Source organism: Brachyhypopomus gauderio, chromosome 8, assembly GCF_052324685.1.
Source record: "Brachyhypopomus gauderio isolate BG-103 chromosome 8, BGAUD_0.2, whole genome shotgun sequence".
NCBI classification, from domain to species: Eukaryota; Metazoa; Chordata; class Actinopteri; order Gymnotiformes; family Hypopomidae; genus Brachyhypopomus; species Brachyhypopomus gauderio.
In genome coordinates, this window is record NC_135218.1 from 24,767,293 (window position 1) to 24,780,100 (window position 12,808).

Consider the following 12,808-nt stretch of genomic DNA (forward strand, 5'->3'; position numbering starts at 1 on the left):
GAAACCTCTCCGCTAAGCATGAGTACGCGGAAATCGCTCTTTAGTTTTTGCAAAACGGCAAAAATGACGGCATTACGAAAGCGCTGCTCAACTAGACTTTATTTTACTTTATAGCAAGTACACAAACCAAATGTGACATAATATTTGTTCAGTAGATGAACATTGTTGGTTCGTGAGGCACCTCAGACAAATAACTATAATGGCAGAATAATTTCCATATGAAGCAGAGTGCGTTACGGTCAATTCCGTTCCCCCAATACTGCGCATGCGCGAAATCATAACGCGTTAGTCTGCTGCAGAGCCATATAGAGAGATATATATGGCTATATACGTATGCAGAGCCATATAGAGAGATATATATGGCTATATACGTATGCAGAGCCATATAGAGAGATATATATGGCTATATATGTATAGCTCTATATATGTATAGCTCTATATGGCTCTGTTACAAACAAGACGTGCACCTGACCGTCTCGCCGCAACGAGCATGCGCCAGAAATCAGTCCATCAACGCTAATGTGAAGTAGTGATGGGCAAATGAAGCGTCATGAAGCAATGAAGCTTTCCAACTCTTTGCTTTGCAAAAAGGTTCATTACTTGAGGCTTCATTCATCACTCACTAGTGACATCTGCTGGTGAAACTGTAACAGCCTTGTCATTCAGTTGGATCATACTTTCAAAAATTTGTAAATGCAATATTGTCACAAAGTTTCCATCAAACTCATGTTTAGTAACAGGAGAATAAATTAAATCATACTTAATTGTCATGTTTTAATTACTAAAATGATTTAAAGTCAATCTAATCCTTGACCATCAGTGGTTGTGTTGGGTTTTCTTGTATGTCATGGATTTATTTGACAATGAAGATATGTTGTACTTTACTATATTGGGAATTGAGTGATTGTTGAGGCAGATTGTTCCGTTTAGATTTTTTTTCCCAACAGCTCATTAAGATCACAAAGCACTTCATTTCAACTGCTGGCGTATTAGATTTTTAGATTTTAGATTTGTACTGGTATTTTTTATTTATAATTTTTAATTACAAAGTGCTTCTATAATTTTTTTTCCCACAACACTGAGTGATTCCTGCATTCTTTCCTTGATCTGGAAAACATTTATGTTACTAATGGTTATACCATAATTTTTTCCAGGATTTGTAATGTCTGGAGTAAAGGAATATTTACCTGGTTTGTTTACACGAAAGATGAGCCTTCGTTGGCAAACCCACGTGCACAAAAGACGAGCTCTCATTGGCAAACACACACGCGCGCTAAGACGCGTTACGTGTTTGATGGTTGTGTTTGGGCTGGATTCCTATGATGTCACTCTGTTTATCAGCTCAACTAGAGCTCTGACACCGAAAGGAAGCAAGCCAAGATCCTGCCGAATCTGATTCTCTTCTGACCAAAAAAAGACGACTATTTCAGACAAGTTTTTTTGCTTTTCTTAACAAAGACAAACTGCATCTGAACCTCTAAAAGAACGTGGATGAACTTGTCTATTGTGCTTCGGTTTTAACTAGCCTCCGAGAATACAGAGAGTAGAGCGATTCAAATCTTTAAAAGTAACCACGAGGTGGCACTGTTTCGCATCTTTTCATTAAATCGTCTAATTTAATTTGTGATGGCCGATATACATTGCTCAAAAAAATTAAGGTAACACTTAATCATCACTGTATAACACCAAGTCAGTTAATCTTCAGGGACATTCATCTGTATGGTTAGACAGAATAAGTTATAAATAATAACAGGTGCACTGGGGAGGCAACAGCATGATAATCCCCCAAAAGGTCATGATTTTACAGACGATGGCCATGTACTCTCTTCTGATCCTTTTTTCTTGGTTCTTCTCAGTTTCTCTACGGTGTCCATGCAACACATCTCTGTCCATCCCTTCACTGAGGTGAACATGATGCTGCCTGCAGCGTCATCCAGAAGGGCCAGTCTGGCGGTGGGTCAGTGTTGGTCCGGGGAGGCACACCAGTACCCTGACTGCTGTCAGATCTTGTGGTTTCATCCTGGTGCAGGACAATGGCTGGCCTCATGTGGGCAGAGTGGATGATGATAGCCTCCATGCCATTGACTGGTCTTCAGATTCTCCAGTGAAATCCATCCCAGTTCCTAGCACTGCCAGAGCCCTACAAAATGACCTCAAGCAGCCTACTGGTGTGTAGGTTTGGATTCCCCTGAATCCAATTGAGAACCACTGGGATGTTATGCAAGTAGCGCCGCAGACCGTCCAGATACCACCACTGCCCTGATCCAGATACCACCGCTGCCCTGATCCAGGAACCCACCACTGCCCTGATCCAGGAACCCACCACTGCCCTGATCCAGGAACCCACCACTGCCCTGATCCAGATACCACCGATATCCTGATCCAGATACCACCACTGATACCCTGATCCTGGAACCCACCGATACCCTGATCTAGATCTGACCCCTGCCCTGATCCAGATACCACCGCTGCCCTGATTTGTTATAATGAAACCATTATAACAAATTATAATGAAATTGTTTAATGAAACCAGACTATTTACTTTGATCTTCAGTATGATTCTGAGTTGAGCCCTCATTCGATTGATAATTTTGGCTTCCATTGACTGTTGTTACATCATGCATCATTTTGCTTTCAAAGTAGTACAGTTTACAGTAACAAAGATTTTTAACTTGAATATTTCATTAATTGATATCCGATGTGTGATGTAAGTGTTTCCTTGATTTTATTGAGCATTGTATTTATTTAAGATTACATCAGTGTAATATTTTCTTGGACGGGGCTGTTTGAGTTTTTGCCTTCACTTTTGCCTCTCAGCCTCTGGGGGCGCCATCGAGCGTTCCCACAACGTACCGTTCAGTCGAGTAAAAAACATATCGGTGGGCAAAGATGGCGGCGACGATAGCTTGAACTTTACGAATGGTTTCTAACGGTACATTCTTCTTTTTTCTGAATGAAAATGTTAGTGGTCGTTAAATGCGTGGTGAGACCTGTACCATTTGAGTCACGCGGACGAGAGAGAGGAAAGCTTGCGGCTATTGCAAGAGCTGACCGAGAGTTATTCTCTTTCAAAGTTAGCAGGCTAGTCCGCTAATTAGCTTAACGCTGCTAACCAGCTGAAGAAAGCAGCCTTAGCTCAGCCAGTGGCGCGAGCTGGAGCGCGAGGTGGTGCGCGAGCTGGAGCGCGAGGTGGTGCGCGAGCTGGAGCGCGAGGTGGTGCGCGAGCTGGAGCGCGAGCTAGCATAGCGGCGTTGCCATTGAAACAGCAGCAGCCTGTAGGGCCGCGTTGGCTTTCCAGGAATATTGTTTTCAAACAAAGGCGGGAACGCGTTGTTTACCCCCCTCTAATACCCCACACAGTGCTGTAGGATCATGTTGGATTCAGGCATGATTATTAGATCGCTTCCGAAACATTGCAACGTTTGCGGAACTTAATATATATGCATATATACACCTTGTTTAAAACGACAGTAAAGAGTTTACTGCCTGTTTCTGTCAGCTTAATTAATATAATCTTAGTGGTGTTTATCCTGCAGGATTTAAATCCATCTAATGAACTGTTGAGAGTCAAATAAATAAACGATGGGTTAAGATTTGTACATTTAAACACCATAATATGGGAACTTTTAAGTTTAGGTAAACTTTTCTTTTTGTTACTATAGCAATGTTTGTACAAGGAAAACGTGAATCTCGGGGTTTTCTGACATGATCCTATGTTTGTCAGATGGAGGGTGAGGTAAGTCTGGTAGCAGGCCGCAGCCAGAGAGAGAAGAGGAGATCTTACAAAGACCTCCTACGAGAAGAGGAGATCATTGATGCGGAGGTTCGCAAGTCCTCCAAGAAACGTCCAAAGGTGCGGAGACCCTGGAGTGATGAAAAGTAGAATATGTAGCATTATGAGACGCTGGTGAGTATTGTACCAGTGGTGCCCTGACCTCCGTCTGGTCTCTGCTGTTCCTCCAGGATCCTGAGGGACTTTCTGCAAGCAGTGAGTTTCACAAGAAGAAAAAGAAGAAGCATGATGATGATTATCAACGCAAAGGTAGTATATACACACACTATATACCTACACACACTTAAAAAAAAAACAATTCATTCAAAATTTCATTATTATTGTTATTATTTTAATTATATACTGTATACATTGTTTTGTAAAAAAAAATCATACATAGGCCATCAACATTATATTTTTTATATTTGTCTTATAAGTAAATTTAAGCATAAACCATTAGCTAAAAATGCATTTAATACTACAAAGAACACGCATTCAGTCAGCTGCGTCCAAACCTTTGACTGGTAGAGTATAAATATTGTGCTGTGGTCATGAAGAGGTTAATTAAGAGTGTCTCAATGAAACTCTTTCCCCCCCCACAGATCATGGCTCTGGGTCACACCACAAAAAGAAGAGGAGGCTGTCGGAGAGCCACGGGTCTTCCCTGCCCTCCCCTGCACCCTCCAGCTCCCCCCAGACCGCCATGACTGCCATGGGGCTCCTACAGGCCATCACCTCCCCTACGGCCGTGGGCTCCGAACTGAGCCCCACGCTCCCCAAGAAGCCCTCCTACCCCTCTCTGCCCTCCAGCAAGGAGCGGCGGAGGGAGGGGGCGGCGCCCAAGCCCAAGAAGAAGCAGCACATCGTGAGAGAAACGCTGCCTGTGGTCGGAGAGGAGGTGGAGCTAGAAGGTGAGGGGTGGGGTTTGGGGGGTGGGGGGGGGGGGGGTGGGAACCTTTCCCGCATCGATGGGTCCGTGGTGGAGGGACTTGTGGTTGTGTGATTGTGACACAGCTCTCTGTGAGCTGCTGCCCTCTGGCATGTTGGTGCATTGAGAAAAGAAAGTGTTTGGGTTTTAGCGGGCTTACAGTTCTGAAATGATGATGTCGGAATAAAAGTCAGTTTTTATGCACCAAGTACTCAATTACTATTCATATAAAAGAGACAAAAACAAGCAGGATGTAAACTTAAACACAGTTGCTGTTAATTTCAACAGTGCGTGTGCTGACGTGTCCTTCTACCACGCCACAGGGCATTATGGGGGTTTGTACGACCCACTGGACGATGACGACTCCTCCTTGGTGGAAGGCACGGAAAGCAGACAGCTGGTCATTGATGACACCTTCACGCCGTACGGAAAAAAGAATAAAAAGAGCAAGAAAAACAAGAAGAAGAAAGATCGTGAGAGGGAGCAGAGGTTCAGTGGCAAGGGCTCGAAGAAGAGCACAGCAGGTGATGCACCAGTCCTGCGGCCCAGTCTCACAACTGATTCTCAGTCCTTGTGTCACATTGGATTATTGTGATGTTTCGTGTGTGTGTGTGTGTGTGTGTGTGTGTGTGTGTGTGTGTGTGTGTTTTTCTGTGTCTTACCTCTGCTCGTCTGCCACCTCTCCAACTCCGTAGACAACGGCAACTCCGAGGATGGTTTATACGTGATGGGGAGATCAGCATCTTACAGTGAGAAGAAGAGAAAGAAAGTAGAGAAGGCCAGATTAAAGGCTAAGAAGGTAGAGTGGCCAGCTGTGTCATTAAAGGCCCAATCAGGAGGAAACAAAACCATTTATAAAAGTATTAACAAACACATCTTAGGTTTAGTGGTTCTCATTAGCCTTCTCTCTCTCTCTCTCTCTCTCTCTCTCTCTCTCTCTCTCCCCCTGCATGTTCCCCGCAGGTGAAGAGAAAGGTTCTGACCGCGTACCAGATCTTCTGTAAGGAGTACAGGATCAGCATCTTAGAAGAACAGCCTGGACTGGGTCAGTACTTTCACACACGGCCATTCAGCAGATGCTCTTTTCCTGAACGACCTTGAAGAGAGTCGACAGCCAAAAGTGCTTGAAAGAGCCAAAAGAGCTCAGAGGCATTTCATCCCTGCATAGTTTTAAGAGCAGTCTCAAAACATTCCTGTTTAGATCCACTTTTAGTTAAGAAACTCTATCTTAATAGTTTTATCTTATTTACTTTATTTTTTATTATCTTATTTACTTTTTGGCTTTTTATGTTATTTTAATATTTTTATCTTTAATTTCTTTTAACATTTTCTTTTTGTCTTATCTCCTTTTAATGTTTCTTTTTATTTATACTGTAAAGCACTTTGAGTTACATGTATGTATGAAAGGTGCTATACAAATAAAGATTATTGAGGTTCATGTACATACAGAGTGCTAGCTTGGTCAGGATTCTTATAGTTTGTACAAGTCAGTCACCAAACGTGAGTTTTTATGTGTATTTTAACATGTTATTAGGTAATTGCCAACCTGGGGCATCATGTGAAGGTTATGATATAATTTGTTGTTGTTGATGAGATGTTTATCATAGATTCGCTGTAAACATTTCAATGTCTTGCCTTGTCTAGTAACTTCACTTTAAAAGCGTATAGAAATGGAACGAGCATACCGTAATATTTGATTGTAACAGCACACCCTGCTGTAGAACTGCGGTACTGCGGCTGGTCTTGCTTGGACAGGTGATGCTAACTTCAAACTGGGGTCTGCTTTTGTGATGTTCTTTGCTGCAGATTTCGGGGATTTGAGTAAGAAGCTCGCAGATGCTTGGAAGCAGCTGCCCGAGGGGGACAAACAGGTGAGTGTGAGGAGCGCACGTGAGAACGTGAGAAAATGCGCTGTGTGCCTTAGGAAGCGTCTCATTGGTTGCTTTCTGCTGGTGTCGCTCAGGTGTGGCGGGAGCGGGCGGAGTACCTACAGCACAAACACACGAAGTCCGAGGCAGCCGCAGGCAAACACAGCAAACACAGCCAGCCCAGACCTGCCAAAGACACCAGCAAAACTAAAGGCTAGTAGCCCGCCACTGCTATTGGCTGCTGAGGCCTTAACCCCGCCCCCCCCCTGCTCTGTCATATTCATGCTTAATGGATGAATCAGAAGAGCCAGGCACTTAGCTTAGCAGGCCAAACCTGCAACACGGGCGAGAAACAGGAACTTTTGTGTTTCTTTCATTCAGTAAGCATGGACAAATGGCATTTCATTGTTATTTAATAATTACATGCCTCTGTGCAGTACAGTGATCCTTTACATTGTTAAAGATTTCAGCAGTAAATTCCATTCGTAATTCCACTCTGAAGCAGACTAAAGCCCTTAACCCTCACCCCACTCCCTCCACAGGGGTTGCAACCTTCCCGGGCGTCGTTACCTCACCTACTGGAACGTCTGCATCAGGTGTTCCGAAGAGGGCGGAGCCAGTGGTTGCCCTGGCGCAGAACGGGTCGGTTCCTGTTCCTGTAGCCGAGGCCTTGTCCTCCCCGCACAGGGACCCGGACGTGGACCCCATCGATGCCGCCGCCCACCTGCAGCTTCTGGGGGAGTCGCTCTCTCTGATTGGCCGCAGGCTGCAGGAGACGGAAGTATGACTGGTTTCCATGAAGCACTTCCTCATTGTTGACTTGTGGCAGGAACTCCTGGTGGTTTCTAGTAGCTACGTCTGGTGTGGTGAAGAGGGCGTGGCCAGTGGGTCGATAGAATAGCACTGCAGTCACATAGCACAGAAACTCATACTGATCTCACTTATATCAAAGGCTCACACTTTGATTTCAGGTGTTCTCACGCCAATGCAAAACGTCGCCTTTGTAGGTCTGCACAAGACTTAAAGGGAGATAGACATGACTGATGTGATAAACTGCAGTGTTCATGATTAACTCTTAAATGTGTGTGTGTGTGTATGTATGTGTGTGTGTAGGGTATGGTGACCGTGTCCGGTTCCCTCTCGGTCCTCCTGGACTCTATGCTTTGTGCTCTGGCTCCATTGGCTTGTCTCACCTCTCAGGTGCCAGAACTCAACGGCTGTCCTGCTCACATACTGGTACGAGCTCCTCGATGCACGGAGCTTCACCACACACCACCTCCATCTTCCTCCACCCTCATCATCCCACTGCTATAACGCTGTTACAGTTGTAATTACTTAGGCATACATCATACGTGGTTATAACAGTAGCTTATAACACGAGACCCATCATAACAGTGGCCTGTAACAGAGGAGCTGGTAACTATAGTAGCTTATAACACAGGGCTGTTCAGGACTATTTCATCCTTAAATAAAAAGACAGTACCTATAGTTCTTCAGGACCGGAGCATGGCACAGCTGACCTCGTCTGGGCTTGATTCAGTGTTCGTCTGGGGTTGATTCAGTGTTCGTCTGGGGTTGATTCAGCGTTCGTCTGTCGTCTGGGGTTGATTCAGCGTTCGTCTGTCGTCTGGGGTTGATTCAGCGTTCGTCTGGGGTTGATTCAGCGTTCGTCCGGGGTTGAATCAGCATTCGTCTGGGGTTGAATCGGTGTTCAAGATCCAGTTCATTATTCTCAGAGTTGAAAATCATCTCACGATGGTCACACTGAGATTCAGAATAAGTTATCGTCTGTGTAAATCACACTGAATCAAGGCCCTGCAACCAAACTACTCACAAACTGAGGATTGAGTGTTTGTGGTTGATGTTTTTACTGATCTTCTCCATTGAGATTGTTGTACAATATTGCCTTTATCTTTTTTCCAGTCAAACACTCTGGACAATATCGCCTACGTAATGCCTGGTCTCTGAGCGCTAGCAGGGTCATCTCTGATCCCTACAAACACACTCTGTGTCTCTCTCTGGATAAAGGACCTCAGCTGGTACCATTAGGTCTTGGTCGGCTCAAGCAACTGGTCTCCAGCGACGGAAGGACTTGAATTGCACATTTTTGCACTGGACAAACCACAGGAACATGTCTCCTTTTAACATGCTTCTTAATCCATTGTTCCATTTTTATCCTGTTTTAGTTTTTGTATTTTTGTTTGTGTGTGTGTTTGGTTGTTCTTTCAATTAAAAGTATTTTAGTGATCTCTTTTAAGTCATGTGTTACTTTGGTGTTACTGTGTGTTTAGACCAGACATGTCACAGTACCAATGATGTTAATTGGCTCCGAGTTTTATTGCCAGTTCAGTCATATAGTGTTAAGAGTGCAGTATAAATGAAGCACCATCACAAGTCTTTTATTTTATCCGCATGTTTCAGCTTTTCACTGTAACAAATGCAGAACAGGAGTGTTTGAAGCAAAGTGTTGATGATTTATCGTTCCTTAGACACAGTTTTACACACACACACACACACACACACACACACTGAATATAATGAGTTGCTAAAGTTACACGCGAGTACACATAATTTCTCTTTTGTGCCATTTGTAATTTGTTAGGCAAGGTGCTGTTAGTGATGAATAATTCAGACCAATTTAGAAAAATCTTCTAAAGCCCTTTAAATGGAGAAGTCTTGCTCCTGGATTCTCATATGCTAAATGCTGTGTTCACTTAAAGTATCTGAGCGCTTAATGTCTTGTTGTTGCTGGGTAACCTACGGCTGCACGCTGTGACCTTATATGGAGTGACTGACACGCACAAGAAAGATGAACTATTCTATTTTTAAAAGGGTGTTCACTTTTGGTGCTGGAGTTCATGTGTTTCCCCTACCATGTGCTTAGAGGTTCTGCTAGCCAGGAGAGAAGCCTGTGTTCTAATCCCGTGTGCTGTAATTTAGAGTGTGTGAGTGTAGATTAGATGTTGGCTGTTGCGAAGGACAGAAGGTTGTGTCTCACGGCCATTTCCACGCTAGCGTTGGGCCCCTGTATCCAGTCAGCATGAGTCTTAACTGAAATGCTGCCATCTTGACAGAGTCGTACAGCGCCACGTTAGAGTCTGATTGGTCGGCAGGTTCAGGTATCGGGGACGTGATTCATTGGCGTGAGAACCGCCCCGCACCAGAATGTGTGGAAGGCGATGATGAACAATAGCTGTGAGTTTCATTCACTGGAGGGGTGGGTGTGTGTTTGTGTGTTGTGGAGGTGAGCATGCAGGTGGGTGGAGTACGCCTGCTTCTGAGAGAGAGAGAGAGCGAGAGAGAGAGGAAGAAGGTGTAGAGGACACCCAAACCACTGGGACTGCTCCTGAGGAGACACAGACAGAGAAAAGCAACATGGACCTGTTGTATCAGGGTAAGCAACGTGAATCCTGCCTTTCACATATTGGGGGACATTCAACAGCAGTTACAGTAGGTAGTTTCATAGATGAAAATGAATTGTCTGTAACTAGTAGATGGAGTGAAATATGGTTGATTTGACATCAGTTCTTAATAGATGTAATGGTTTAATAGCCTAAATGAAGTTACATGACCAGATTACAGAGGATTCTGAGGATTTCTAAAAGGTCTGAAGACTGCGTCTACTCATACAGGACATTATTAAAGTCACTTTAATGATGTGTTCCACCTGGTTTCTGGATTGTTCTCATACTTCTTACCTTAAATATCATGTTAACTTCTGAAGCCATGGATGAAAACATGAGAAGAGTTTTGTTTCTAAGAATTAAGATGGCGCAGGTGCAGGTGTTTTACATGAGAGCAGTTTATCTGATGGACGAAACCTTTGAAAATGCACAAAGCTTGTTCATGCCAGATGGAACAGATTGGCTGTATGTGGTTGACATTCCTGGTATGACGCACCGTACCTGGGTGAATGCAAATACCTGTGAGGAACGCGGAGATGTGGAGAATCATTAAAGTGAAGGAGATCGCTCAGCAAAGAGCAGGTTCCCTCCGTGTGTGTGTGTGTGTGTGTGATCCACACATAGCTGAATGTGGTTCAACAGGACTGACTGCTTAATAAGGGAGTGTGTGTGTGTGTGTGTGTGTAGGTGTCTATCTGCAGGTGCCAACAAAGATACAAATCCTGACCTACAGGTGTATTGTCAGAACAAACAAAGGTCAAAGATGTAATGAACCTGTGAAGACAGCAGCATGTTATCTGCATGCATAAAAACCTAAAGAGTCTCATCTAATTAGTAATCAGCGACATGCCTGAATTTAAAAGATACATCTTCTGTGTTTAGGTGTTTATAGGGAATCTTATCTAATGGAATCTAAATCTGCATGTTTTCCACATGGGATTCATAAGCTTTCTTGTGAACTTTAAAGCTGTGTGAGCATTTAATAAGCATTTAATGAAATGAGGGATATGTGGATTAGTAAAATGTGTTTTTCAAACATTTGCTTATTTTTGATGGGACTGGCATCCATTGTTTGTCCTGTACAAGAGCAGATTAAGTTCTAGATCTAAGATGACAGATTTTTCAGCATGGAGAGTGAGGAGCTGTGGACGTTCAGTTTGAAAACTGAACTGTGATCCATATTTATCAGTGTAATAAATGTACTCGTACAGCAAACGATTTGGTCACCCTCTTCTGTAGTGAATACATTTGTACAGTGAACAATCTGAATAGCTTGACTAATTTGTCCGCCTCCACCGTTTTTCTCTTCCCAGAAGTGTGTGAGGAGCGACGTAGGAACCCACGCGGCCTCCCCGAGGTTCGCCTGGTCCTGCTGGGCAACATGGGCTGCGGCAAGACCCTGACGGCGGACACCCTCCTGGGCCGGAGCTCGGCGCCGTCGGCCCTGGACGCGGCGCGGCTGTGTGCGGTGCGGACGGGCGCGTCGGAGGGCCGGAAGCTGGTGCTGGTGGAGACGCCGCGTTGGTACTGGAGCGGGCAGCAGGTGGAGGCCGGCGTGTTGCGGGAGACGGAGCGGGCGCTGGCCCTGACCGCACCCGGCCCCCACGCCTTCCTCATCCTGGTGCCCGTCGGCCAGTTCACGGAGATGGAGAACAGGCTGCCTGGGCAGCTGCAGCGTGCGTTCGGGCCGGGGGCGCTGAAGCACACGCTGGTCCTGCTCACCTGCGGCGATTACCTGCTCGGAGGAGACGCGGAGGGCTACCTGAGGCGGGAGGAGGCCGCCCTCATGGCCATGGTGGAGCAGTGCGGCGGATGCTGGCATGTGATTAACAACCGGCAGCCACAGGACCGGCAGCAGGTGGTCCGTCTTCTAGAGAAGGTCAGAGAAGGATGGGGTTACGTTATCAGAATCACACACGCTAACAAACGCTAGTTATTAGTTTGATAATGAAACTTAGGATTTACATGATAATAACATGAGATCATTTACATGATAAGTTGTTGATATTAATAATAAACAATATTATTATTATTATTATTAAAAACTACAGGTCTTGGCAGCTCCTTGTTTTAGGAAATAATGCTGAAAATGGCCGTACTTTATTGAAAATGATTTTGGAGCAAATGTGATCACATTTAACTCATTGTAACACTCCAAACATCTCCAGTGAGAAATCCCTACAGCAGACTCACAGGACGAGCATTTTGTTTCTTTATGGACTCATATTCCGTGATCTGTTAAACCTGCCGCTCTCCACCTGTGGCGGCGTGATTGAGCTCATCTTCTCTGGTCTCCCAGGTGGAGCAACTGGTGGAGACCAATGGTGGCTGCTACCTGCAGAAACAGGTGGAGGCGAAAGACGTGGAGGTGCAGCGGAGATACAGCCTGCGAGAGGTGGAGAGAGTGGACACGGACCACAGCATCGCGGCGAACACCTCCTGGGGGGGCGGGACGTTGAGGGAGGAGTTTGGGAGGATAGGAGGAACATCGGAGAGAACGATAACCAGGATCAGGATCAGGAGCAGGGAGGAGAGGGGAGAGAGAGCCGCCTCACAGAACTTGGCCAACGGGCTTCACTCGCAGCCGTCGCTGGAGAAACCAGAACCGGACGTCGGCGGACACGGGCAGCTGCTGAGGAATTCCAGTTTCAAACTAAATAAAGGTGCCACAGTTCACACTGATACACGAGACACCATCTCAAAGTACATTTGGTCTTGGATTATCAGAAAGTTTCAGTAAAATCAGCCACACACAGTAATTTCATTGAAATTTCATTCCTTCATATCAAAGGCCCTGGTCATTGTGCACAGATCTAAGATATTTTTCAACATCCAA

General features: G+C 45.1%; 2 protein-coding genes and 2 long non-coding RNA genes across 9 annotated transcripts in view; 2 read left to right on the forward strand and 2 right to left on the reverse strand.

Annotated features, from left to right (window-relative positions):
* The first annotated feature begins 2,779 nt into the window (after nt 1–2,779).
* Nucleotides 2,780–8,816, forward strand: hmgxb4b (HMG box domain containing 4b). Of its 3 annotated transcripts, none has more exons than XM_077015767.1 (12): nt 2,780–2,932; nt 3,725–3,853; nt 3,964–4,042; nt 4,375–4,683; nt 5,024–5,224; nt 5,396–5,499; nt 5,664–5,745; nt 6,507–6,571; nt 6,664–6,781; nt 7,111–7,349; nt 7,666–7,804; nt 8,492–8,816. In XM_077015767.1, the coding sequence occupies exons 2-12, from the start codon at nt 3,725–3,727 to the stop codon at nt 8,662–8,664; spliced, it is 1,638 nt and encodes a 545-aa protein (XP_076871882.1). In that variant the 5' UTR covers nt 2,780–2,932; the 3' UTR covers nt 8,665–8,816. The 3 variants fall into 3 exon arrangements, with proteins under 3 accessions (XP_076871882.1, XP_076871884.1, XP_076871883.1); XM_077015769.1 differs by having other exon boundaries at nt 7,682–7,804; nt 8,492–8,630; XM_077015768.1 differs by lacking the exon at nt 2,780–2,932 and adding an exon at nt 3,066–3,385.
* Nucleotides 4,678–6,592, reverse strand: LOC143522083 (uncharacterized). 2 transcript variants are annotated; one of them, XR_013132911.1, is made up of 4 exons: nt 6,386–6,592; nt 5,691–5,796; nt 5,363–5,443; nt 4,678–5,114 (listed from the first exon to the last, which is right to left on the reverse strand). It is a non-coding gene; the product is annotated as an uncharacterized LOC143522083 (long non-coding RNA). The 2 variants fall into 2 exon arrangements; XR_013132910.1 differs by lacking the exon at nt 6,386–6,592 and having other exon boundaries at nt 5,691–6,376.
* Nucleotides 6,608–12,282, reverse strand: LOC143522082 (uncharacterized). 3 transcript variants are annotated; one of them, XR_013132909.1, is made up of 4 exons: nt 12,166–12,282; nt 10,267–11,842; nt 7,144–9,914; nt 6,608–6,687 (listed from the first exon to the last, which is right to left on the reverse strand). It is a non-coding gene; the product is annotated as an uncharacterized LOC143522082 (long non-coding RNA). The 3 variants fall into 3 exon arrangements; XR_013132908.1 differs by having other exon boundaries at nt 7,144–8,996; nt 9,442–11,842; XR_013132907.1 differs by having other exon boundaries at nt 7,144–11,842.
* The window catches only part of LOC143522075 (uncharacterized), a 5,711-nt gene continuing 2,732 nt past the window's right edge, over nt 9,830–12,808 (forward strand). The window contains exons 1-3 of the mRNA XM_077015764.1: nt 9,830–9,962; nt 11,286–11,851; nt 12,272–12,635. Of these exons, the coding sequence (XP_076871879.1) occupies nt 9,944–9,962; nt 11,286–11,851; nt 12,272–12,635 (949 nt within the window). The 5' untranslated portion in view covers nt 9,830–9,943. The remainder of the gene's footprint in view (nt 9,963–11,285; nt 11,852–12,271; nt 12,636–12,808) is intronic.

What these genes read in the sequence shown, in the direction of transcription:
- hmgxb4b (XM_077015767.1), top strand. Translation starts at nt 3,725, where the DNA reads ATGGAGGGTGAGGTAAGTCTGGTAGCAGGCCGCAGCCAGAGAGAGAAG. An exon ending in CCTCCAAGAAACGTCCAAAG is followed by an intron (nt 3,854 to 3,963) that starts GTGCGGAGACCC and finishes CTGTTCCTCCAG; the next exon opens with GATCCTGAGGGACTTTCTGC. An exon ending in TGATGATTATCAACGCAAAG is followed by an intron (nt 4,043 to 4,374) that starts GTAGTATATACA and finishes CCCCCCCCACAG; the next exon opens with ATCATGGCTCTGGGTCACAC.